The sequence below is a fragment of the Felis catus genome, chromosome C2 (genome assembly GCF_018350175.1).
Source record: "Felis catus isolate Fca126 chromosome C2, F.catus_Fca126_mat1.0, whole genome shotgun sequence".
Classification (NCBI taxonomy): domain Eukaryota; kingdom Metazoa; phylum Chordata; class Mammalia; order Carnivora; family Felidae; genus Felis; species Felis catus.
Window position 1 is genome coordinate 38,089 of NC_058376.1, and position 24,726 is coordinate 62,814.

The window sequence follows — 24,726 nt, forward strand, 5'->3', positions numbered from 1 at the left end:
AAATGGATGAAAGATCTAAATGTAAGACAGGAACCCATCAAAATCCTAGAGGAGAAAGCAGGCAAAAACCTCTTTGATCTTGTGCGCAGCAACTTCTTACTCAACACGTCTCCGGAGGCAAGGGAAACAAAAGCAAAAATGAACTATTGGGACCTCATCAAAACAAAAACTTCTGCACAGCGAAGGAAACAATCAGCAAAACTAAAAGGCAACCTACAGAATGGGAGAAGATATTTGGAAATGACATATCAGATGAAGGGTTACTATCCAAAATCTATAAAGAACTTATCAAACTCACCCAAAAAACAAATCATCCAGTGAAGAAATGGGCAAAAGACATGAATAGACACTTCTCCAAAGAAGACATCCAGATGGCCAACCGACACATGAAAAAATGCACAACATCACTCATCATGAGGGAAATAAAAATCAAAACCACAGTGAGATACCACCTCATACATGTCAGTATGGCTAACATTAACAACTCAGGCAACAACAGATGTTGACAAGAATGCGGAGAAAGGGGATCTCTTTTGCATTGTTGGTGGGCTTTCCAGCCACTCTGGAAAACAGTATGGAGGTTCCTCAAAAACCTAAAAATAGAATTACCCTATGACCTAGCAATTGCCCTACTAGGTATTTATCCAGGGGACACAGGTGTGCTGTTTTGAAGGGACACATGCACCCCAATGTTTATAGCAGCACTATCAACAACAGCCAAAGTATGGAAAGAGCCCAAACATCCATCAATGGATGAATGGATAAAGAAGATGTGGTATATATGTACAATGGAGTAGTACTCGGCAATCAAAAAGAATGAAATCTTGTCATTTGCAAGTACATGGCTGGAACTGGAGGGTATTATGCTAAGTGCAATTAGTCAGTCAGAGAAAGACAAATATCATATGACTTCACTCATATGAGGAATTTAAGAGACAAAACAGATGAACATAAGGGAAGGGAAACAAAAATAATATGAAAACAGGGAGGGGGACAAAACATAAGAGACTCCTAAATATAGAGAACAAACAGAGGATTAATGGAGGGGGTGTGGAAGGGGGGATGGGCGAAGTGGGTAACAGACACTAAGGTATCTACTCCTGAAATCATTTTTGCACTATATTATAACTAATTTGGATGTCAATTTTAAAAAATAAACTTAAAAACTGGCACAATGTTCTACACCATGGCATCTATGTTTTGTAATTGATCCTTAGGCAACCTAGGAGGTAGAGACTTCTATTATCATCCTCCTCTTAGGGCTGAGGCATAGAACCTGGGTGGTGAAGGGGCTTCCCAGTTTACCTGCTGCCTCACTTGGACCTGGCCTCTTTCTGTGGCTTGTTGAAAGAGGCTGGGATCCTGCTGGAGAAGACGAGGGAAAACCTCATGAGACAGGGTCACCTGGTGAGCAGGTTCCAAGGAACCTTAGGGCGTAGTGAGCTGAGCTGTTGAGCCCCCTCCTCATTCATTTTGGCTGGCTGGTCCCTCCAGTTCAGGCTATTATGAATAAGGTGCTATAAATAGTCTTTTGTGGACATATACTTTCATTTCATCCCAGTAAGTACCTAGGATTGGAATTTCTATGCCATGTTTAACATTTTAAAAAACTGAAATCATTTTCCAATGAATGAGAGTTCCAGTTACTCCAGATCCCCTCCAACACTTGATGTTGTCAGTCTTTTTAATTTTAGCCATTTTAATATATATGTACAAGTAATTTATTTTAATTTGCAGTTTTCTGATGAAGTATAATGTTGCCTATGATCCCATATGCTTTTTGGCTATTAGTATATTTTCTTTAGTGAAGTATCTATTCAAATTATTTACCCATTTCTAATGGATTAGTGAAAGTCCTTTATATATTCTGGATACAATAACTTTTTTTCAACTACATATACTACATACACTTTTTTCCATAGTTTCTTAGTTTTGTTGAAGTCCAGCTTACCAATCTTTTTCTGTTATGGTTTGTGCTTTTTGTGACCCATCTAAGAAATCTTTGCACATCACAAGATCTTGAAGATTTTCTCCTGTTCATGTCTGTAGGATCTATAACTATTTCCCTTCCTTCCTTACTATTGGTAATTAGCATTTTCTTTTGGAGGGAATTGATTTGATAGATGATTATCATTTTCATTGATATTTTCAGTTTTCACTTTCATTTATTTCCTCCATTTTCTGTTTCATTGTTCTGCTTCTACTTGATTATTTTCTTCCTTGTACATACTTTGGGCTTAGTTTACTCTTGTGTTTCTAGCTTTTAAGAAGGAAACTCAGATCATTTACTATAAAACTTTCTCCTTTTCATATGTAAGTAAGGTGATAGTCTTCCCTCTACACATTGCATTAACTGCACCCCACAAATTTTGGTATCTTGTCCTTCATTATCAATTAGATTCTTTCTTATTTCCTTTGTGATTTCTCCTTTGGCCCATGAGTTGTTTTATTTTTCTAAGTTCATTTATCTGTTTTCAGAGAGAGAAAGAGAGAGTACAAGCAGGGGAGGGGCAGAGAAAAGGACACAGAATCCCAAGCAGGCTCTGTGCCATCAGCATAGAGACTGACGCAGGGCTGGAAACTCACAAACTATGAGATCATGACTTGAACCAAGATCAAGAGTTGAATGCTAATTGACTGAGCCACCCAGGCACCCTGGGCACATGAGTTATTTTAAAATGTGTTAATTTGCAAATATTTGAGGATTTTTCAGATATCTTTGTTACTGTTTCTTAAATATCATTGTGTCTGAGAATGTACTCCGTATGATTTCAATCTATTTAAACATACTGAGACTTGTTTTATGGCCCAGAATATAGTCTCCCTTGATGAATTTCTGCTTGTGCATAAAAAGAATCTATATTCTGCAGCTGTTTGTTGTAGTGTTTTTCAAATATCAATCATACTAAGTTAGAGGAGAGGGTTCATGTCTTGTATATCCTTAATAATTTTCTAACTATCTGTCCTATCATTTAGTGAGAGAACACTGCAGCAGTCCCCAATTCTACTTATGAATTTGTCTGTTCCTCCTACCAGCTGTCTCAGTTCTTGATCCACATATTTTGAAACTCTGTGAATATATATATATATATATATATATATATATATATATATATAATGACTTTTTTTAAATTATGAAAACATCTCTCTTTATCTTTGGTAAGTCTTCTCTGTCTGATAATATAACCACTCAGGCACTCCAGCTTTCTTATGTCTAATGTGCACATGGTATGTCTTTTTCAATCCTTTTACTTTAACCTATCTGTGTCTTTACATTCAAAATGTGTTTCCTCTAGACACCATATATCGGGTTTTGTTTTTTCAGCCAGTCTGATATTCTCTGCTTGTTTACATTTTTGTAATTTCAATGTGGTTGAGTTTAAGTCTGCCATTTTATTTCTATTTGTTCCATCTATTCTTTGTTATTTTTCCTTCCTTTCTTTGGATTTAATTCTTTTTTAGTATCTCATATATCTCCTTTTGTGACTTATTAGTTGTACCTCTTTGCTTTATATTTTCAGTGTTTGCCCTAAGGCTTACAATGTAAATCTTAACTGATACTATCTACTTTCAAATAATATTATACTGCTGCATGGATAATGTAATCACCTCAGAATAATTCCACGTCCCTTCCATCCTTTGTGCTATTGTTTTCATACATTCTACATATGCCATAAACACCACAGTGCAACACTATTATTTTTCTTTAAGTAGTCAATCATGTTTTAAGTAAATTAAAATCATTAAATTTTCATCATCTACAGCATTGTTTATTCTTTCATGGAGATCCATATTTCTGTCTAATATCATTTTTCTTCAGCTTGAAGAACCTTTTTTAATATTTATTGTAGCTCAGGGGCGCCTAGGTGGCTCTGTCGGTTAAGCGTCTCACTTCAGTTCAGGTCATGATCTCACAGTTCATGAGTTCGAGCCCCATGTCGGGCTCTGTGCTGCCAGCTCTCTGCCCCTCTCTCTCTGCCCCTCCCCCACTCACACTCTGTCTCTCTCTCCTTCAAAAATAAATAAACATTAAACAAATTTTAATATTTATTGTAGTTCAAATCTTCTGTAAACATTCTTTGTGTTTTTGTTTGTCTGAAAATGTCTTTACTTTGCCTTCATTTTTAAAGGATCTTTCCCTCAGTCATGGAATTCTGGGTTAACAATTCCTTCTTTCAGCACATTAAAGATGTCATCCCATTGCGTCTTGGCTGGCATTTTTTCTGATGAGAAGTGAGCATTCGTTGTATCTTAATTCATCTGTATGAAATGGGTCTTTTTTCTCCGGCTCTCTCCATCACTGGTTTTCAGCAACATAATTACAATGTACCTTGGTCTGTGTGTGTATACAGAAAAGGAGAGAGAGCATACACATAGATGTGTGTTAATGTAGGTTTGTGAGTGTGTGTGTGTGTGTGTGTGTGTGTGTGTGTAGGCTCAATTCTTAATAATTTCCTAAATGGAGTTTCAGCCATTTCAGTGTTAATTGTGGTACAGATTTCCTAATTTAAAAAATTGCATATGGATGCAAATATGTCAGGCTACCAGAAAGTGGGGAGGAATGGCCAGTCCCCGGCTCCTGGTGCTTTGAGGGCCACCAGGTCTAACATGTGCACAGTATGAAGTGGCCTCATCCATCCCCTGGGCCCACTGGCCAGGAGGGCAGAGCCTCCGTGGCGTTTTATGCATGGGCAGAACCTGAAACTGTAGAACAAAGGTTTCTGCCTCCAAACACCAGGAATGTGGGCCAGATAGTGTCTGGCACACCATTGGGGCCCTGTGGGTGATACAAGCGACGGTGCAGAGAAAGGCAGAGAATAATGGCTTCTCTCTCCCCGCCAAGTCCTAAACCACAGCCTCCAGAAGGAGCCAAGTCCAACCCTTCTAAACGGCACCGGGACCGCCTGAATCAAGAGCTGACCAAACTGACCAACTTGCTGCCCTTCCCTGAGGATGTGCGGGCCCGGCTTGACAAGCTCTCCATCCTCAGGCTGATTGTGGGCTACCTAAAGGTGAAGAGCTACTTCGCAGGTAAGTGGCAGCCGTGGTTCCAAAATAAGCTATGAGAGGAGCCTGTGCACACAAGCACTTGGAGTTAACCTTCTGTCCGGGCAAAGGCTGCACCATGGTGTTTGGTCTCAGGCAGAGGAGGAAGGCAGCATGCTCAGCACAGGTGCAGTAGGTGAATCAGAATGCAAGATGTGTAAATTCTGGGCTCCACACCATCTCTCAGGCTGTCCATGGAAGGAGATGGACACAGGTCCCAGACTGGCTGTGTTTTGCACCAGGCTCAGAGACTGGCATATGCAGAAGTCCCTAGCTGATGGCCTGAATTCTTTCCTTCCGTTGATTTGTCATTTCTTGTGATAAGCCAAGTGCTCCTCCACCTTGCAGAACTTTGGTTTAGAACAACCATTTTTATGAAACTACGATATGAATTGAGATATTTCTTATTATCTTCTGGAGCACTTATTCTCCTAAAGTTCTTTACCATGTAATGGGCACAGTCTACTCTTCCATGTCCTGCCTGCTAATTCACTGTGTCATTGCTGAAAGGTAGTTTTAACCCATTCCTGCAAGTGGAACTTTTACTCAGTAAATCCAGAGATGCAACTGAGCACAGGTGAGCTTGTGGCCGCCAGTTTCTCCTGGAGGAGGAAAGTGTGTCCCTTCTTAACTGGTAACATGCAGTCCAGGAAGACGGACAGGAAGACTCTGGGCCTGGATAACATGTGACAAATTGTTACAGCAGCTCAAAATAGAAATTAAAAAATTAATTGGATCCAGTCAACATTGAAAATACATTGAGAATTATGAAACTGCCCAAAATGCAGTGAAAACTTTAGAGGAGCAGCTGCTATTTAATCTCATATAACAGTAATGTGGAATAGCCATGTAATGGTCAAACACATTTGAGGTGCTGGCCAGGGGCCTGGGGGTCAGAGGGCCAGGATGACTGCTGAACAGATACAGGGTTTTCTTTTGGGGTGTTGACAGTATTTTGGATCTCGATGGAGGTGGAGGTTGCACAACGTTGTGAATGTGCTCAATGCCACAGGGCTGCTCAGTTTAAAATGGTTAATTTTACACTTTATGAATCCCACAGGGGCTGAAATCCTTTGAGGGAAGGGAAGCATAGGCCCTTCAAAGTCCTCTCATTACCCAGAGCCTTGCCTTGAATAGCCTTGCCTCTGTTTCCAGGCTGCCTGCCTAGAGCTGTGCCTGGGCCTTCTCTCCTCCAGATGTCTCTGGTTTGTGCCATGAGCACAGGGACTGTGCTCCAGGCCACTGACACCGGTGGAGACCTTAGACCCTCTGACCTGGGTCTGGTTTCCCCCAAGGATGGCCCAAAGGAAAGAGGCACATATGTGCCCCTGGGATGCTCTGGAGAGCTGCTGTCTTTACTAGTTGTGTGTTGTGAACTGCTTTCACATGGAAACACCTTGATCCTCAGCCAGTCTAAAACCTGGTCTGTTCAGAGCTGTGGATCTCAGTCCTGTCTCTCCCACCACTTTTGTACACTCCTCCTCTGGGTCTCTCCTCTGAATGGATGAATGACTTCCGAGGCTGTTTCTCATGTAGGCAGGAGTGGGGACAGCCTGGGTGAGAGGCACAGCTACCTCAAGAGCCAGCCTGAGGAAAACAGTCCCCATTCCTTTTGGACCCTCAAACAGGCAGGAAGGCTGGACCCACAGGATCCACACACACAATGGCTTTGTTGAGGACCCACTACTGTCCACAGGATCCTAGCCTCCCCAAGCCATAGAACCCACTGAGCTGCCATATCAAGGTCCCAGCTTCCTCCTGCCATGGTCTAAGACCGAGGCTAGGGCTTTCCCTATCCCTGCCTACTTCCGCATTCAACAGGACAGGTGCCATGTGTCAAAAGTTTCATAACTAAGCAGTTAACCCACATTCATCTTCTATATGCTCTTCAAATCCAGATGCCCAGTTCTCCCTTTCTTTGTGACTCAGCATTATATAATTTTCATATTATATAATTCATAAGAAAGGATTGTCATCTATTGAGCATCCTCTATGAGCCAGGCTTTTTGTCCAGGTATCTCATCTGAGTCTGTGAGGCACTGTCATCATCTGCCAGTACTGATAGAAAAGTGAGGCTCAGAGAACTCAAGGATTTTTAAGGTGGCACAGCAGAGAGAGAGAGCCAGGACTGAACCTGCTCTCACTGCACTAGGCAGAGTCTCTGTTGCCATGAAAATGAGGTAATTTGAAATCACAAACTCAAGCTAGAGAGAACTGGATGGCCCATCACTTGGGTCTTAGACCAGCTGGGGCCCACTGTAGAGTAAGAAGATAAAGAGACTTTGCTGGAGACCTGGAGATGGTGGCGGGGGCGGGGGGGGGGGGGGTGGGGAAGCACATAGTCACATGTCCCAAAGAGACAACTGGCTGAACGAGAACCCACTGTTCACACTCCTGTGGGAACTTGGGGGACAGCCTGGCTGGGACTATTCTGCCGATGGAGGAGCACATTAGCACTCAGCTTGCAGGGAGGTGCAGGATCCTGAGAAGACATGGAATGCCTCTGTAGAGTGGTGCAGAACTGGAGGTGTGAGGGCATTCTAGATCCCTGCCAGCCTGGGCCTGGCCCAAATGCCTCATTCTTCACAGAAGAATGTCTTATTTCTAGGCTATCTCTATGTGGGGCTGCTCTTGGGTTGAATTCATTCCACAGCACCAGCCCCATACCTTAATCTTCCCCAGACAACCAGCTACATCTCTAGCATGCAGGCCACTCCAGTGGTCCCGGGCCAGAGACAGAGGCAGGAGTGCCCTGGTTTCCACAGGGTTCTCTGATGAACCCTGTGATGAGCTTGTTTTTAAAACAACTTGCAGACCTCTCTGTACAAATGACTTTCCTCTGATTTCAAGCAGCCTTGACTTTTCACAGCTGCTCTGTCTTAGATGTTGGCTTGAACAAGCATGAGCAGCTCCAGTAGCCCTTGGGTTTCTTTCCAGGAATCATGACCAGATCACTTAATGGGCACTTCTGAGGCTGTAAGATGCTTTCCTTTTTTTCCCCTCTTTATTTCAGAGCTATCATGTATTTTTTTTTTATTTCTTCCAAATTTTTATTTAGATTCTAGTTTGTTAACATATAGTGTAATATTGGTTTCCAGAGTATAATTTAGTGATGTATCACTGATCTATAACACCCAGTGCTCATCAGAAGAAATGCCCTCCTTAATACCCATCACCCATTTAGCCCATCCCCCCACCCACCTCCCTCCATCAACCCTCAGTTTGTTTCCTATTAAGATGGTTTCCTCAAACACAAGCTATACCAACAAGATTATAACATATTTGTTTTCAATGCCACCTTTGTCTTCCTCAGCCATCCTAAAGGACAGCATTGCAGACTGCTCAGGTGACCCACCCATGAATCCAGGAAGAAGTGAGCATACCTCTCCACAGGTCAATGCAGAACTGTTTTCTGAAGGGGACTTGCTTCTTCAGGTACTGTATGATATTTTCCAACTCTATTCCCTGTCAGTGGTTATAATTATAACAGAATCAGGCCTCAGAGTTTTCCAGAAAAATTTTGTTTCAACTCTTATTGAATTTATCTTTAATTGCCATGAACAGTTTCTGGTTGAATAGAGTATTCTATATCTCTTTTTCCCATTTTTTGGATAATTCTATAACTATTGTGCCATGTGGGTGGGAGTCACACATGAGAAGAGTCAGAAACCCTGGATGTCAGTCCTTAATGGCCACCTGCTAATCAAGTAGCAGCCAACTCTCCCCACAAGGATGATGCTGCATTTCCCTGCCTGCCTCAGGGGTTGTAAGACTCAGAAAGCTGTCTTTCCAAAGGCTGTGTGCTTCAGATCCAGGAAATCTTTACTTTCAGGACACTAGGGGGTGTGTAGGTGCAGTCGGGGTTTGATGCTGTCTTCAGATGAGTCATGTGAATCAAAGAGTCTGTTCCCTGGAGTTTGGCAGCACAAGCATTGGTTTGCAGTTCCTGATAAGGGCCTTTTCCATGAGATTAAAGAGCCTTTCTGGAAGTGTTTCCAAAAGACAAAATTTCCAGGTTGCACGATGTGATGCTTAAGGTCTTTCACTCCTGGGAACACACAGTGAAAACATAGTCCTTATTCCCAGATCAGATGCCAAAAGTATCAAACCTGAATTTGAGAAAACTGAAAAAAATTTTGGAGACTTTATATCTCTTTAAGACCAAAAAGTTTAACAGGTGAATACTGTCTTCCTGTGAAGAAGTTTAAGAAGCAAATCATCTACACATTGTGGCAAAGTAAAGCCTGAAGAAAACTATAGCATGCAGGTCAGCTTTTAAGTTTTGTGAAAAGTAAGAAGGACACTCTGTGAAGCCCTGGGGCATTACTGTCCAGGTATTTCCATTCTTTCTAAGTGAAAGCAAATAGATGTTAGCTATCCTTAATCAACTGGAATACTAAGCAATGCACTGCATAGATCAATTGCAGTGAAAAAAATTTGCTATCATCAGGAATGGATATTGGTAACACACGGGGGTTAGGAACAACAGGGTAATGAAGGATTACAGTGTTATTTATTGCTCAGAGGTCCTGGACAAACCTCCATCCCTGGCCATTGGGTTTTATCACAGGTAAATTAGGAGTGTTACAGGGACTAGTGCAGCATATAATGAGGCTCTGAGCCTTGTAATCTTCTATTATGGTCATAATGCCTTATAGGACTTCTTTCTTTATAGGCTATTGATTAATTCTGGGGAGAGGTTTTGAGGGATCTCTTTGAATCTTGATGGGAGGTGCACTGTAGATTCTGCCAGTAGCAGATGAAGATTTTGTCCATAAGAACGATGGTAGCTGATTCAATAGGAACAAATGATCAGTGTCTCCAGACTCAGCTAAACCACAAGAGATGGAGCAAATAGATTTCAAAGGGTCATTTAATTCACCTCATTGGCTATTTGATTAATACTGTCAAATTCTAGAATTATACCCCCCTCTGCCACCTTTGCCTCAGTTACTTTAGAAACAGTATTTTTCAAAGATGCAAACTTAGAATCCTGAAAATTGGTACCCTCAAGGCACCAATTAAAGTAGTTATCCCATTCAGTTTGTTTACTTTGTTTTGTTTTGTTTTGTTTGCAGACAAAGGTTTCTAATGTAATTATAAGAAAAAAATTGGGAAGATCAAATGTTCTTCCATATTGGCCATCGAAGTTCTACATTACTTTCAGTTAAGTTGGTATATTTAGTTAGAAATGCACATGAGGGGGGCCATGATTTTAAAACATAAAATCGACAGAGGATCCAGAATGGAGGGGGCACCCTCAAAGCATTTTGATGATTGTGATCTGTTTTATTAGAGCCTTTTTCCTAAAACCAAAGAAAATTCCTAAACAGCACAGTTCCAGTAGAAACAGCCTGGTTTCAAAGGTATCGGACCAAAGTCAGCATATTTCCAACAGGCACAGTTTCAACAGGAAAAGTTTACTTCTAAAAAAGAGTGGGACCAAAGTCCAAATGAGTACTCTCAGAGGGCAAGGCCTTAACACAGATCCTTAATAAAGCATGGAGAAATCAAAACAGAGAGAGAGCAGAACTCAAAACCCAGAAGAAAACTTAGCCTCAAACTCCAAGGTTCACCAAGAAAGCAGTGAGCTCAAGTAGCTCTGTGGATACCAGTGGCTTTTGCTCATCACCCCAGGAATTGTTGAGGGGGGGAGGGGAGGGTCTTTTCTGGATCCCACTTCTGACACCAAGTAACATTTACCTTGAAAATAAACTGTCAGCTGTTTTACCAGAAAACATAGGTTTACTTGGGAGCCATAGGGAATTGCAATTTGGGACAAACAAATCTATTGAAAAACCATAGGCAAGTCCATAGAACAAAAGAGAAGACTCTTTTACAGAGGAGAAGGAGAAATTGGAAGGGGATGTTGTAAACAGAAAGTCCATTAGAATAAACTGGGAGCTGGAAGTATAGTGACTTCTCATTGGCTGGGGTGTGACAGTCTTAGGCTGAGATTTGAACATCTCTTACTGGCTAGGCTGGTTCGGGGGGGTGGGGGGAGGAGGAAATCCTTCTTCCTCCTGTTGGTAGCAAAATAGCTAAAGTAGTATCAACTTGCAAGATATATCTCTTCCTGTTGTGCTCTGCAATTGATGATGAGTTGTAAGACATGAGAGCTCCCCCTCTGATCCCCCAGCTCCATGATTTAAAAACAGGTTTCCTTTTATTTTCACAGAAATATTTGACTTCATTTTGTGTGAGCACGTTCAAATGTTTGGCATTCAAGATCAAATCAAATTTAAATCATTTCATTTTTCTAAAAACGCACAATTAAGAGGGTGAAATAGTAGACCAGCTAAAATTTAACAGAGAAAATCAGGGAAAGACACAATTTGGAAGAGCCACAGGGTCAGAAAAGTCTCAAAATCTACCAAAACCTTGCCCTTGTAATGTCCAACTGCAACTGGACCATCGTCTAGAACAATAGAGCAACCCATTAACAATTAGTGAAGGCTAACAGCTTGAAGTTTAGTGGTGAGATCAGGGAAGGAGATAATAAACCGCAAAGGTAAACACTGTTGTCACTATCTGCTGATCAGGAAGACTATGTACATACCCAAGGCTATGCCTTATGGGGAATGAGATTAGAGGCTGCAGGGGGTGAGGGAATTAGGCTTCACTGAAATAATCCATCCAGATCATTAAATAAACAAGCAAACAAGAGAGGTGGAGATCATTATCCAGTTAGTATATTACCTAAAGACGTAGTTCTCAACAATAAATCATGAGACATGTAAAGAAACAGTAAAGTGTGACTCATGTAGAGAACTAAAAGAGGGAATAGAAACTGCCCTTGAGTGACCCAGATGTTGAATATACCAGATAAAACTTCTAAGTGATTTTTATAAATATGTTCAAAGAATGAAAGGAAATAATTTTTAAAATTAAAGGAAGATGACAAAGTCTCATCAAATACAAAATATCCATGAAGAGAGATATAAAAGGAACTACATGGAAATTCTAGAGTTGAAAAATATAATAACTGAAATGAAAAATTCACTAGAGGGACTCAATAGCATACTTGAGCTGGTAGAAGAATCATGGCAGGATTTGAAGATAGATAGAGATTATGCAGTCTGCAGTACACACATGCACATGCACACACACACACGATATGAACAGAGACTCTAAGAAATATGGGATACCATTAAATGCACACCAATATACATATACTGGGGGTACCAGACAGAAAGAAGAGAGGAAAAGGAGCAGATTGAATATTCAACAAAATGATGACCTAATACTTCACAAATTTGATAAAAACATTACTGTACACACCAAAGAAGCTCAAAAATATCTGAGTAGAATAAATTCCAAGAGATACACACCTGGACCCATCATAGTCAAAATATTGAAATGAAGACAAGAGAAAATCAAACACCAAGAGAAAAATGATTCATCATGTACAAGAGAACCCCCCACAAGATTAACAACTGACTTGTGATCAGAAACCATGAAGGCCAGAAGACAGTGCAGTGACATAAAGTGCTGAAAGAGAAAAAGAAAAAAACCCCACACATTTCCACCAAGAATCCTATATCAGCAAAACTATATTTCAAAATGAAGGTGAACTAAATATTCCCAGATAAACCAAAACTCAGGGAATTTGCTATTAGCAGACTCACCTTTTGATAAATACTGAAGGATCTTTTTCACCCTGAAGGTAAGTGATATCCAACAGCAATTGATCCACGTGAGAAACAACAGCACTGATAAGGCAATTATCAGCAATTATAAAAGGCAAAATAATGTTTCTTCTTTCTTCTATATAGTTATTTTAAAAAGCAGTTTCCTGGGGAAACAAACAAGTATATAAATTGTGTTGAGCCTATAACACACAGAAATGCAATATAGTTTACAATAACAACAATACAGAAGGCAAGTGAGAGAAAATGGGAGAAAACTTGTGCTGAAGTAAGGAAATGACATCAGATGTGAACTCAAATACACAAAAATTGAAAAGAACCAGAAATGGTAACAAGAAGTTTAATAAAGTAATTCTCCTTAAACATATATGTGCTCTCCTTTCTTCTTTCAGCTGATTAAAAATGCATTAAATTAGGGCGCCTGAGTGGCTCCATTGGTTAAGTGTCCGACTTCAGCTCAGGTCATGATCTCCGTGTTCATGGGTTTGAGCCCCATGTCGAGCACAGTGCTGACAGCTCAGAGCCTGGAGCCAGCTTGGATTCTGTGTCTCCCTCTCTGCCCTTCCCCAGCTCTGTCTCTGTCTCTGTCTCTGTCTGTCTCTCTCTCTGCCTGTCTGTCTCTCTCTCTCTCTTTCCCTGTCTCTCAAAAATAAATAAACATTAAAAAATAAAATGCATTAAATGTTACAGTAATAAAATAACATTGTATTACAGATTTGTCTCATATAAAATTATAATATACATTAAAATATAGCAAAAAGGGAGGAAGGTAATAGAGATATATAGGAGTAAATTTCTATATCTCATTGGAACTAAGTTAGCATAAAATGAAGTATATTCTGATAATTTGTTATGTATATGCAAGCCACAGAGCAACCATTTTTTAACAAACTCAAAAAATACAAAAATATTACATTAAATAAATGAAATGCTATACTAGAATAAAAACTTACAGTAAAAGAGGAACAAAAGAAATATGAGACACAGAAAAAAAAAGCAAAACAGCAAATGTAAATCCCATAATATCAATAATAATCTTAAATGTAAATGATTAAACAATCCAATAAAAAGTCAATGACTATCTGGCTGTATTTCTTATAATCCCTCCCATATGTCTTCAAGAGATACACTTTAGATTCAGAGATGTAAATAGATACAAAGCAAAGGTGGAAAATAATATACTATACAAACAACAACCATAAGAGACCTGGTGTGACTACATTAATATGAGACAAAATAGACTTTAACACAAGAAAAATTATTGGAAATAAATATTTTATTTATTTATTTATTTACTTACTTTTATTTTTTAGAGAGTGCAGAAGAGAGGGTCAGAGAGAATCTTTTTTTAAGGTTTTTCTTAATGTTTATTTATTTTTGAAAGACAGAGACAGAGCATGAGCAGGGAAGTAGCAGAGAGAGAGGGAGACACAGAATCTGAAGCAGGCTCCAGGCTCTGTCAGCGCAGAGCCTGATGTGGGGCACAAACCCACAAGCTGTGAGACCATGACCTGAGCCGAACCAGGTGCCCTGAGAGACAGAATCTTAATCAGGCTACATGCTTAGCATAGAGTCTAATGTGTGGCTCAATCCCACAACCCTGGGATTATGACCTGAGCCGAAGTCAAGAGTCAATTGGATGCTCAACCAACTGAGCCACCCAGCTGCTCTGGTAAATAGATATTTTATAATAATTAAAGGGCCAATCTATTCCAAAGATGTAACAACTATTAATATATATGCACCTAACAATTGAGACCCAAAATACATAAAGTAAAAACTGGTATAATCAAAGGGATAAATAATTCAAAAATAGTAGTTACTGACTTTAATACCCAACTTGCAATAATAAACACAAACAACTAGATAGAAGACTAACAAGGATGTTGAACACTTAAGCCATACTATAAACCAACTAGATGTAACAAACAGTATAGAACACTCAACCAAACAGGACAATACACATTCTACTCAAACATGGAGTATTTTCCAGATTAGACCATATTCCACCATTAAACATGCCTCAATAAATTTAAAAGAGTTAAAATTATACAAAATATGTTCTCTAATTTGGAACAAAAATAGATACATAGATCAATGGAACAGAATTCAGACCCCAGGAAAAAACCCACAATTATATGGTCAATTAATCTATGAAAAAGGAGGCAAGAATATACAATGGGGGAAAGACAATCTTTTCAATAAACAGTTCTGGGAAAATTGGACAGCTACCTGTAGAAGAATGAAATTGGACCACTTCTAACACCATACACAATAATAAACTGAAAACTAATTAAAGGCCTAAATGTGAGACCATAAACCATAAAAATCCTTGAAGAGAATACAGGCAGTAATTTCTCAGACATTGGCCATTATAGTATTTTTCTGGTCTTTTTTTTTTTTTTTTTTTAATTTTAGAGTGAGCAAGGGACAGGGGCAGAGGGGGAGAGAGAGAATCTTAAGCAGGCTCCAGGCTCAGCACAGAGCCCAAAATGGGGCCTAATACCACAAACCTAGGATCATGACTGGAGCAAAAATCAAGAGTCAGACACGCAACTGACTGAGCCACCCAAGTATCCCCATGGTAAAATTTTTCAAGAAATGTCTCCTAAAGCAAAGGAAGCAAAAACAAAAATAAATTATTTGGACTATACAAAATAAAAGGCTTTGGCACATTAAACGAAGCCATCAACAAAAAGACAACTTACTGAATAGGAAAAGATATTTGCAAATGATGTCTCTGATATCTAAAGAACATACACAACACCAAAAAGCAAACAATCCAATTTAAAAAATGGGCAGAGGATCTGAATAGACCTTTTTCCAAAGAAGACATACAAATGGCCAATAGACACAAGAAAAGATGCTAAATATCACTAACCATCAGGGGAATGCAAACCAAAACTACAATGAGATATCACCTGCCAGAATGGATAAAATTTTTAAAAAACCAGAATGGATAAAATTTTTTAAAAAAAGAAAGAAAGAAACAACAAGTGTTGACAAACATGTGGAGAAAAAAAGTACCCCTCCTGCACTGTTGGTGGGAAGGTATATTGGTCTAGCCACTGCAGAAAACAATATGAACTTTCCTCAAAAAAATTAAAAATAGAAATACCATATCATCCAATAATTCCACCATAGGATATTTTCCCAAAGAAAACAAAAACACTAACTCAAAAAGATATATTCATCCCTATGTTTATTGCAGCAGTATTTACAACAGCCAAGGTATGGAAGCAACCTAAGGGTCTACCAATAGACAAATGGATAAGGAAATTGTGGTGTATACATACAATGGAATATTACACAGCCATAAAAAAGGATGAGATTGTGCCATCTGAATCAACATGGATGGACCTAGAATGTGTAATGTTATGTGAAACAAGTCAGACTAAGAAAGGCAAATACCATATGATTCCACTTAAAAGTGTAATCTTAAAAAGCACAGGGGTGTCTGGGTGGCTCAGTCGGTTAACTGTCCGACTCTCGATTTTGGCTTAGGCCATGATCTCATGGTTCATAGGATTGAGCTCCACATTGCACTGACAGCACAGAGCCTGCTTGCGATTCTTTCTCTCCCTCTCTCTCTCTCTGCCCCTCCCTTGCTCTCTCGCTCTCTCTTTCTCTCAAAATAAATAAACATTTAAGAAAAGAAAAAGGAAACAGAAACAAATGAATAAATAAACAAAAAGCAGAATCAGACCTATACATACATACAACAAATTGAGGGTTGCCAGCGTGGAGGGGGTTGGGCAGTTGGGCAAAATGGGTAAAGGGGAGAGAGAAATATAGGTTTTCAGCTATGGAATGAATAATTGGCAGGAATGAAAGACATCATAAGGAAAAAATACATATATAATAAAATAAAATTTTATATAATCGATACATCTTTTTAATTTCTAGCAGTTGAAAGCACTAGGGGAAAAAGTTCTCCTACTACATTGGACTTAAATTAGAAATCAATAACAAAAGGACTATTTAAAAATATTTACAAAATACACACTTTCCTAAACAACCAATGAGTCAAAGAAGAAATCACAAGAGAAATTAGAAAATACTTTCAGATGAATGAAAACAAAAGTAATACAACAAAACTTAATCAAATGCTCTTAAGGCAGTTCTTTGAGGAACATTTATAGCTATAAATGCCTATATTAAAAAAATAAAGATCTCAAATGAATAATCTCACTTTCCACCTTCAGAAATTGTAAAAAAAAAAAAAAAACAGCAAACTACAACGAAAGCATGCAGTGGAAGGAAGTAATAAAGACTGGAATGGAAATAAATAGAGGATAGAAAAACAATACAGAAATCCCATGGAACAGTTATTTGAAAAGATAAACAAAATTGACAAACCTTTACTTAGATCAAGGGGGGGAAAGGACAAAATTCAAATTACTGAAATTGGGAATACAAAAGGAGACCTCATTACAGATTGTATAGACATACAAAGGATTATAAGGAAATACAAGAGCAACTGTATTCCAACAAACCAGAAAACTTATATGAAATGGACAAGTTCTTAGCGAGTCACAAACTAAACAAAACAGAAAATCTGAATAAAACTATAACATGTAAAGAGATCATAATAGTAAATCTAAAATATCCCATACAGAGCATCTCAAGTTCAGGTGGCATCATGGTGATTTTTACTAAAGATTTAAAGAAGAATTAACACTATTCTTTCACAACCTCTTCTAAAAAAAAAAAAAAGCAAAAATAGAAGGAGCATTTCTTTACAAGAAAGAAGATTTTACAAGAAAAGAAAACCACAGGGCAATATGTTTTGGGAATATGCATGCAAAAATCCTCAACATAATACTAGTAAAGTGAATCTAACCAACATACAAAAAAAAAGATTATACTCCCAAATCAAGTGAGATTTGCCCAAGAACTGCAAAGTTGGTTTAACATGTGCAAATCTAGTAATAAAATACACCATATTAATAGAATACAGGACAAAAACCACATGATAACCTCAGCTGATGGAGAAAAGGCATTACGAAAAATCTGTTCCATGTAACAAAAATCTGATACTCTTTCATTAAAACAGTGCTTTCTCTACCTGATATAGTACAACTACAAAAAAGCCAAAGTAAACATCACACTTAAAGTTGCAGACTAAAAGGTACCTGGGTGGCTTAATCGGTTTAACAACCAACTTCAGCTCCAGTCATGAACTCATGATTCATGAGATCAAGCCCCACATCAGGCTAGCTGCTGTCAGTGCAGAGCCTGCTTTGGATCCCATGTGCTCCTCTCTCTGCCCCTCACCTGCCCCTACCCCTGCTCGTGCTTCTTCTCTCTCAAAAATAAACAAACATTTAAAAATAAATAAAGTTGCAGATTAAAGATGTTGTCTAAGGTTTTTCTCATACAACATGATGTCATCTGCCTCAATTTGCAGATGACATCATGTTGTATGAGAAAAACCTAGGGAATCCAGTACAAAGCTAATAAAACTAAAAACAAGTTCAGAAAGTTTGCAGGAGAGATCATATAAAATGAATTGGGGGGGGCGCTAAGATGGTGGTGTAGTAGGAGGACCCTACGCTTGCCTCCTCCCTTGAATGCTAACTATCATTCTGAATACTCTAGAAATCAACCTAGAATTGATAGAACAAACTGCACAATTAGAGGGAGAGAAGAGGCAACTCTGAGGAAGGTAGGAAGTGTGGAGATGTGGTTTGGGGGAGAAACAGATAGTGTTTGCTGCAGAGGGAAAGGATCCCTGGTCACAGAGAAAAGCTAGAGAGAGTGGAGCACACGTGGATAAGCACAAGAACACTTCCCCAAAGCCACTGGCGAGGGGAAATGAGTGGGGATGCATTTTGTGTCTTTGCAACCAGCGGGGCTCAAAAGACTGGAGTTTCAGAGGTCCCCAGGTTTTGCTGGGATAGAGATCTGAGGCCGCTGCCCTACTCCTGAGAGAAGGCAGGCAAGCAACCCTGGGGCAGCCTGCCCAATCTGAGGATCACCTAAGTGGCATAGGAAGAGACTGTTCATTCTTTTTGGAGTGCATCTGTGAGAAGTGCCATTGCCTCTCTGGGGACAAAAGAACCTGTGGTTACCATTTCCCTCCCCACCTCTCAGCATAGGCTCAGAGACACCTGCTAAGGGCAACTAACCAGGAGGCTGGCTGTTTAGGCTGCTTGCTTCAAACTCCACACCCCTGCACTGTGGCACGACTTCCTTTCTGGGTCAAACCTGCATCAGTCTCAGCGCAGCAAGCTCAGCCCCCAAAGGAGCAGCACAGGTCCCAGCCACACTAGGTCCCTGAAGCTTGGAAGTTTAAAAGTTAGCTGACCTGGCTGGGATAGAGCCTAAGGTATGCTGCTGCACTGCTCCAGGCAGGAAAGTGACCGAGAGAGTGTGTGAATACAGTGATCTGAAAAATGCCTGTGATCGCCTGAGGGGAATTTATTTGCTCATCTGAAAGTGCTTCTCTGACAGCAGTGAGAACAAACTCCCCTCTCCAGAGACAGAGGAATGGGTTGGCACCATTTCCTTCCCCCATACATCAGCATAAACCAACTTCAGTAAACAGCACAGCACCAACACTTGCTGCCTAGCCTGCTTACACCAAGTACCACCTGCCCTTACCTCTGCTGGTACTGCTTTTCTCTGGCAAGTGTGCCTAGCGACCAGTGCAGTAGGCCCCTCCCTTAGAAGACCAGCACAAACCCTCACATACACCATGTCTACCAACCAGAGAGTTACGTGAACTTCAGTTCTAGTGGAAATAGCATCAGGTCTCTTTTAACAAGCAGACTAGAGCACACCTAGTAAAGATTCACGGCACTCTGGTTAAGATACAAACACTGTCCACTGTAGGCAAGGAGAAACTGCAGATGACTGACGGGAGGAATACAGCAGCCAAAACACAGCAGCACCCAGAGTGCACCCAGCACACACCAGAGACACTTCCTGAAACACCACGTCCCAGAAACTATATGACGTCTTCTTCATAAAGCCATTACTCTCAGAAGCAGGAAACATAACAGACTTTCCTAACACAAAGAAGAAGACAGAGACCTAGACAAAATGTCAAGATGGAGGAATTCATTCCAAAAGAAAGAAAAAATGGTCACAGCCAGGGATCTAATCAAAACAAATATAGGTAATATGCCTGATCCAGAATTTAAAGCAAAAATCATAAGAACACTAGCTGGGCTTGAGAAAAGCATAGAGAACATCATGGAGACCCTTACTGCAGAGATAAAAGAGCTAAAAACCAATCAGGCTGAAGTGAAAGATATAACCAAGATCCAAAACCACTGGATGTAATGACTACAAAGATGAAAGAAGCAAGCAGAGGAATGAATAAGTGATATAGGAGATAGAATTATGGAAAATAATAAAGCTGAACATGAGGTAAAGAAAAATCTTCAAATAAAAGTAGACTTAGGGAACTCAGTGACTCCATCAAACATGATAATATTCATTTCGTAGGAGTCCCAGAAGAAGAGAGGAAAAAGGGAGCAGAAGGTTTATTCAAGACTATGACAGCTAAAAACTTCCCTAATCTGGGAAAAGAAACTGACATCCAAATCCAGGAGACACAGAGAACTTCTATCAAAATCAACAAAAGCAGGCCAACACCAAGACGTAATGTAGTTAAATTTGCAAAATATAGAAATCAAAAGTCCCAAGAGCAGCAAGACAAAAGAAGTCCATAACTTACAAGGGAAGACCAATAAGGTTCGCAACAGATCTCTCCACAGAAATTTGGCAGGCAAGGAGGGGTGGCATGATATATTCAATGTGCAGAAGGGGAAAAATATGCAGCCAAAAATACTCTATCCAGCAAAGCTACCATTCAGAATAGAAGGAGAGATAAAGAGTTTCACAAACAAAAACTAAAGGAGTTTGTGACCAGTAAACCAGCCCTGCAAGAAATATCATAGAGGACTCTTGGAGTAGGAAAGAAAGACTAAAATCAGGGGTGCTTTGGTGGCTCAGTAGGTTGAACATCCAACTTTGGTTCAGGTCATGATCTCATGTTTTTTGTGTTCAAGCCCCACATAGGGCTGTGTGCTGACAGCTTAGAAAGCTCTGCTGATGACCAGAGGGCATCAGAGAAACACCAACTCTACTGGTAACACAATGGCACTCAATCCATACCTTTCAATAATCACTCTGAATGTAAATGGACTACATGCTTCAATAAAAGATATAGGGTATCAGATGGATAAAAAAATCAAGATCCATCTATATATTGCTTACAAGAGACACATTTTAGACCTAAAGACACCGACAGATTGAAAGTGAGCAGATGGAGAAACATTTATCATACAAATATATATCAAAAGAATCCAGAGTAACAATACTTTTATCAGGCAAACTAGATTTTAAACCAAAGACTGTAACAAGAGTGAAGAAGGCGACTATATCATAATACAGGGGAACTAACTATCCAAGAAGATCTAACAATTCTAAATATTTATGCCCCCAACTTGAAGGAACCCAAATATATACAGCAATTAATAACAAATATAAAGAACTAGTTTATAATAATACAATAATAGTAGGAGAGTTTAACACCCATGTACAGCAATGGACAGATCATCTAAACAGAAAATCAACAAGGATTCAATGGCTTTGAATGACATACTGGACCAGATGGACTTAACAGATATATTCAGAATATTTCAACCTAAAGCAGTAGAATACATATTCTTTTCAAGTGCACATGAGACATTCTCCAGAATAGATCACATACTAAGCTACAAATCAGGCCTCAACAAGTACAAAAAGATTGAAATCATACCATGCATATTTTCTGACCACAACACTATGAAACTTGAGTTCAACCACAAGAAAAAATTTAGAAAGACCACAAATACATGGAGGCTAAATATCATCCTATTAAAGAATGAATGGGTCAACCAGACATTAAAGAAGAAATTTTTTAAAAAATACATGGAAACAAATGAAAATGAAAACAAAATGGTCCAAAACCTTTAGAGTGCAGCAAAGGTAGTCATAAGAAGGAAGTATATAGCAATGCATGCTTATCTCAAGAAGCAAGAAAAATCTCAAATAAACAACCTAACCTTACACCTGAAGGAGCTAGAAAAATAACAACAAATGAAGCCTAAAATCAGAAAAACAGAGGAAATAGTAAAGATTAGATCTGAAATAATTGATATAGAAACAAAAAAAAATAGTAAAACAGATCAATGAAACCAACAGCTGGTTCTTTGATAAATTAAATAAAATTGACAAACCCTAGCTAGACTGATCAACAAGAAGAGAGAAAGGATTAAAAATTACAAACGGAAGAAAAATAACAAAATTCCCACCATAAATACAAATAATTATAAGAGAATATTATGAAAAATGATATGCCAACAAACTGGGCAATCTGGAAGAAATGGATAAATTCCTAGAAACATGTAAGCTACCAAAACTGAAACAAGAAGAAATCGAAAACTTGAACAGACTGATAACCAGCATAGAAATTGAATCAGTAATCAAAAATCTTCCAACAAAAGTCCAGGGCCAGATGGTTTCACTGGGGAATTCTACCACACATTTAAAGAAGAGTTAATACCTTTTCTTCTCAAAATGCTAAAAAAAAAAAAAAAAAAAAAAAGAAATGGAAGGAAAACTTCCAAACTCATTCTATGAGGCCAGTATTACCTGATCCCAAAACCAGACAAAGACTACACTAAAAAAGAGAACTATAAGCCAATATTCCTGATGAACATGGATGCAAAAATTCTCAACAAGATACTAGCAAATTGAATCCAGCAGTACATTAAAATAATTATTCACCATAATCAAGTGGGATTTATTCCTGGGCTGAAGTATGGTTCAATATTCACAAATCAATCAATGTGATATACCACATTAATAAAAGAAAGGATAAGAATCATATGATCCTCTCAATAGATGCAGAAAAGGCATTTGATAAAATACAACATCCATTCATGATAAAATCCCTCAACAAAGTAGGAATAAATGGAACATACCTCAACATCATAAAGGCCATGTATGAAAAATCCACAGCTAATATCATCCTCAGTAGGAAAAAACTGAGAGATTTTCCTCTATAGTCAGGAACAAGATAGGGATATCCACTCTCACCACTGTTATTTAACATAGTACTGGAGGTCCTAGCCTCAGCAATCAGACAATAAAAATAAATAGGCATCCAAATCAGCAAGGAAGAAGTCAAACTTTCACTTCTTGCAGATGTCATGATATTCTATATACAAAACCCAAAAGATTCCACAAAACATTGCTAGAACTGATACACAAATTCAGTAAAGTCATAGGATACAAAATCAATGTGAAGAAATCCGTTGCAATTCTATACACCAATAATGAAAGAGCAGAAAGAAATTAAGAAAACAATCCCATTTACAATTCCACCCCCAAGTAATAAGATACCTACAAATAAACCTAACCAAGGTGTAAAGGACCTGTACTCTGAAAACTATAAACACTTATGAAAGAAATTGAAGAAGACACAAAGATATGGAAAGACACTCCATGCTCATGGATTGGAAGAACAATTATCACTAAAATGTCTATACTACCCAAAGCAATCTACGCATTTAGTGCAATTCCTATCAAAATACCAACGGAATGTTTCACAAAGCTAGAACAAGCAATCCAAAAACTTGTATGGAACCACAAAAGACCTTGAATAGCCAAAGCAGTCTTGAAAAAGAAAAGCAAAGCTGGAGGTATAATTCTAGACTTCAAGTTATAGTATGAAACAGTATGTTACTGGCACAAAAATAGACACATAGATCAATAGAACAGAACAGAAACCCAGAAATGAGCCCACAACTATACAGTCAATTAATCTTTGACAATTCAGGAAAGAATATCCAATGGGAAAAGAGGTAGGCTCTTCAACAAATGATGTTGGGAAAACAGCATAGCAACATGCAAAAGAATGAAACAGGACCACTTTCTTATGCCATACATAAAAATAAATTCAAAATGGATGAAAGACCTAAATGTGAGACCTGAGACCTGAAACCATAAAAATCCTAGAAGAAAGCACAGGCAGTAACTTCTTTGACATCTTTGGCAATTTTTTTCTAGATATGTATCCTGAAGCAAGGTAAACAAAAGAAAACATAAACTATTGGGAGTTCATCAATATAAAAGCTTCTGCACAGTGAAGAAAACCAACAAAACTGAAAGGCAACCTATGGAATGTTATCAGATCACTGCAAATGACCTATCTGATAAAAGGTTAGCAAGTATCCAAAATATATAAAGATTTATCAAAGTCAAGACCCAAAAAATGACTAATCCATTTAAGAAATGGACAGAAGACATGAATAGGACATTTTTCCAAAGAAGACAAGCAGATGGCCAACAGATACATTCAACACCGCTCATAATCAGGGAAATACAAATCAAAACTACCATGAGATATCACTTCACACCTTTCAGAAGGTCTGGAATCAACATTTTTTAAAGTAGCATCATAATTTCCAGCATGGAGTCAAAAACTGCTAGACATACAAGGAAACAGAAATATGACCCATAATTAAGAATAAAAAATAAGACACAAATCTAGATATGACATCAAAGCTGCAATTCACAGATGAACACTTTGAAATAGCTATTGTAAATATGCTCAGTGATTTAAAAGGAAAGATGGACATAAAAAGTAACATAAGAAAATAAAAAAAAAATAGAAACTATAAAAAAGAACCAGATAGAAATTCTAGAACTGAAAACATAGCATAGCTAAATAAAAAATGAGTTGATGGACTCACAACAGATTATATTCAGCAGAAGAAAGGTAAGTGAATTTTAAGACAAGTCAATGGCAAGCATCCTCATTGAATCATAAAAAATATAGAAGAAAATTAAAATTGTCTCAGTAACTTCTGGAACACTAACAAGCCGTCTAGTATACATGCAATTGGAGTTACAAAAGAAATGAAGACAGGAAAAGATTGTGTAGAAAAAATATTTGAATAAATAATGGTTGAAATTTTTCCAACTTTGATGAAAAATATCAACCCACAGAGCCATAAGGACACAATTAAAT

General features: G+C 38.6%; 1 protein-coding gene across 2 annotated transcripts in view; it reads left to right on the forward strand.

Annotated features, from left to right (window-relative positions):
- The window catches only part of LOC101101073 (aryl hydrocarbon receptor-like), a 65,866-nt gene that overhangs the window by 6,056 nt on the left and 35,084 nt on the right, over positions 1-24,726 (forward strand). For both annotated transcript variants that reach the window (XM_019839246.3, XM_023238575.2), the window contains exons 2-3: positions 4,844-5,031; positions 8,360-8,481. In XM_019839246.3, coding sequence (XP_019694805.1) covers positions 4,844-5,031; positions 8,360-8,481 — 310 coding nt within the window. The remainder of the gene's footprint in view (positions 1-4,843; positions 5,032-8,359; positions 8,482-24,726) is intronic.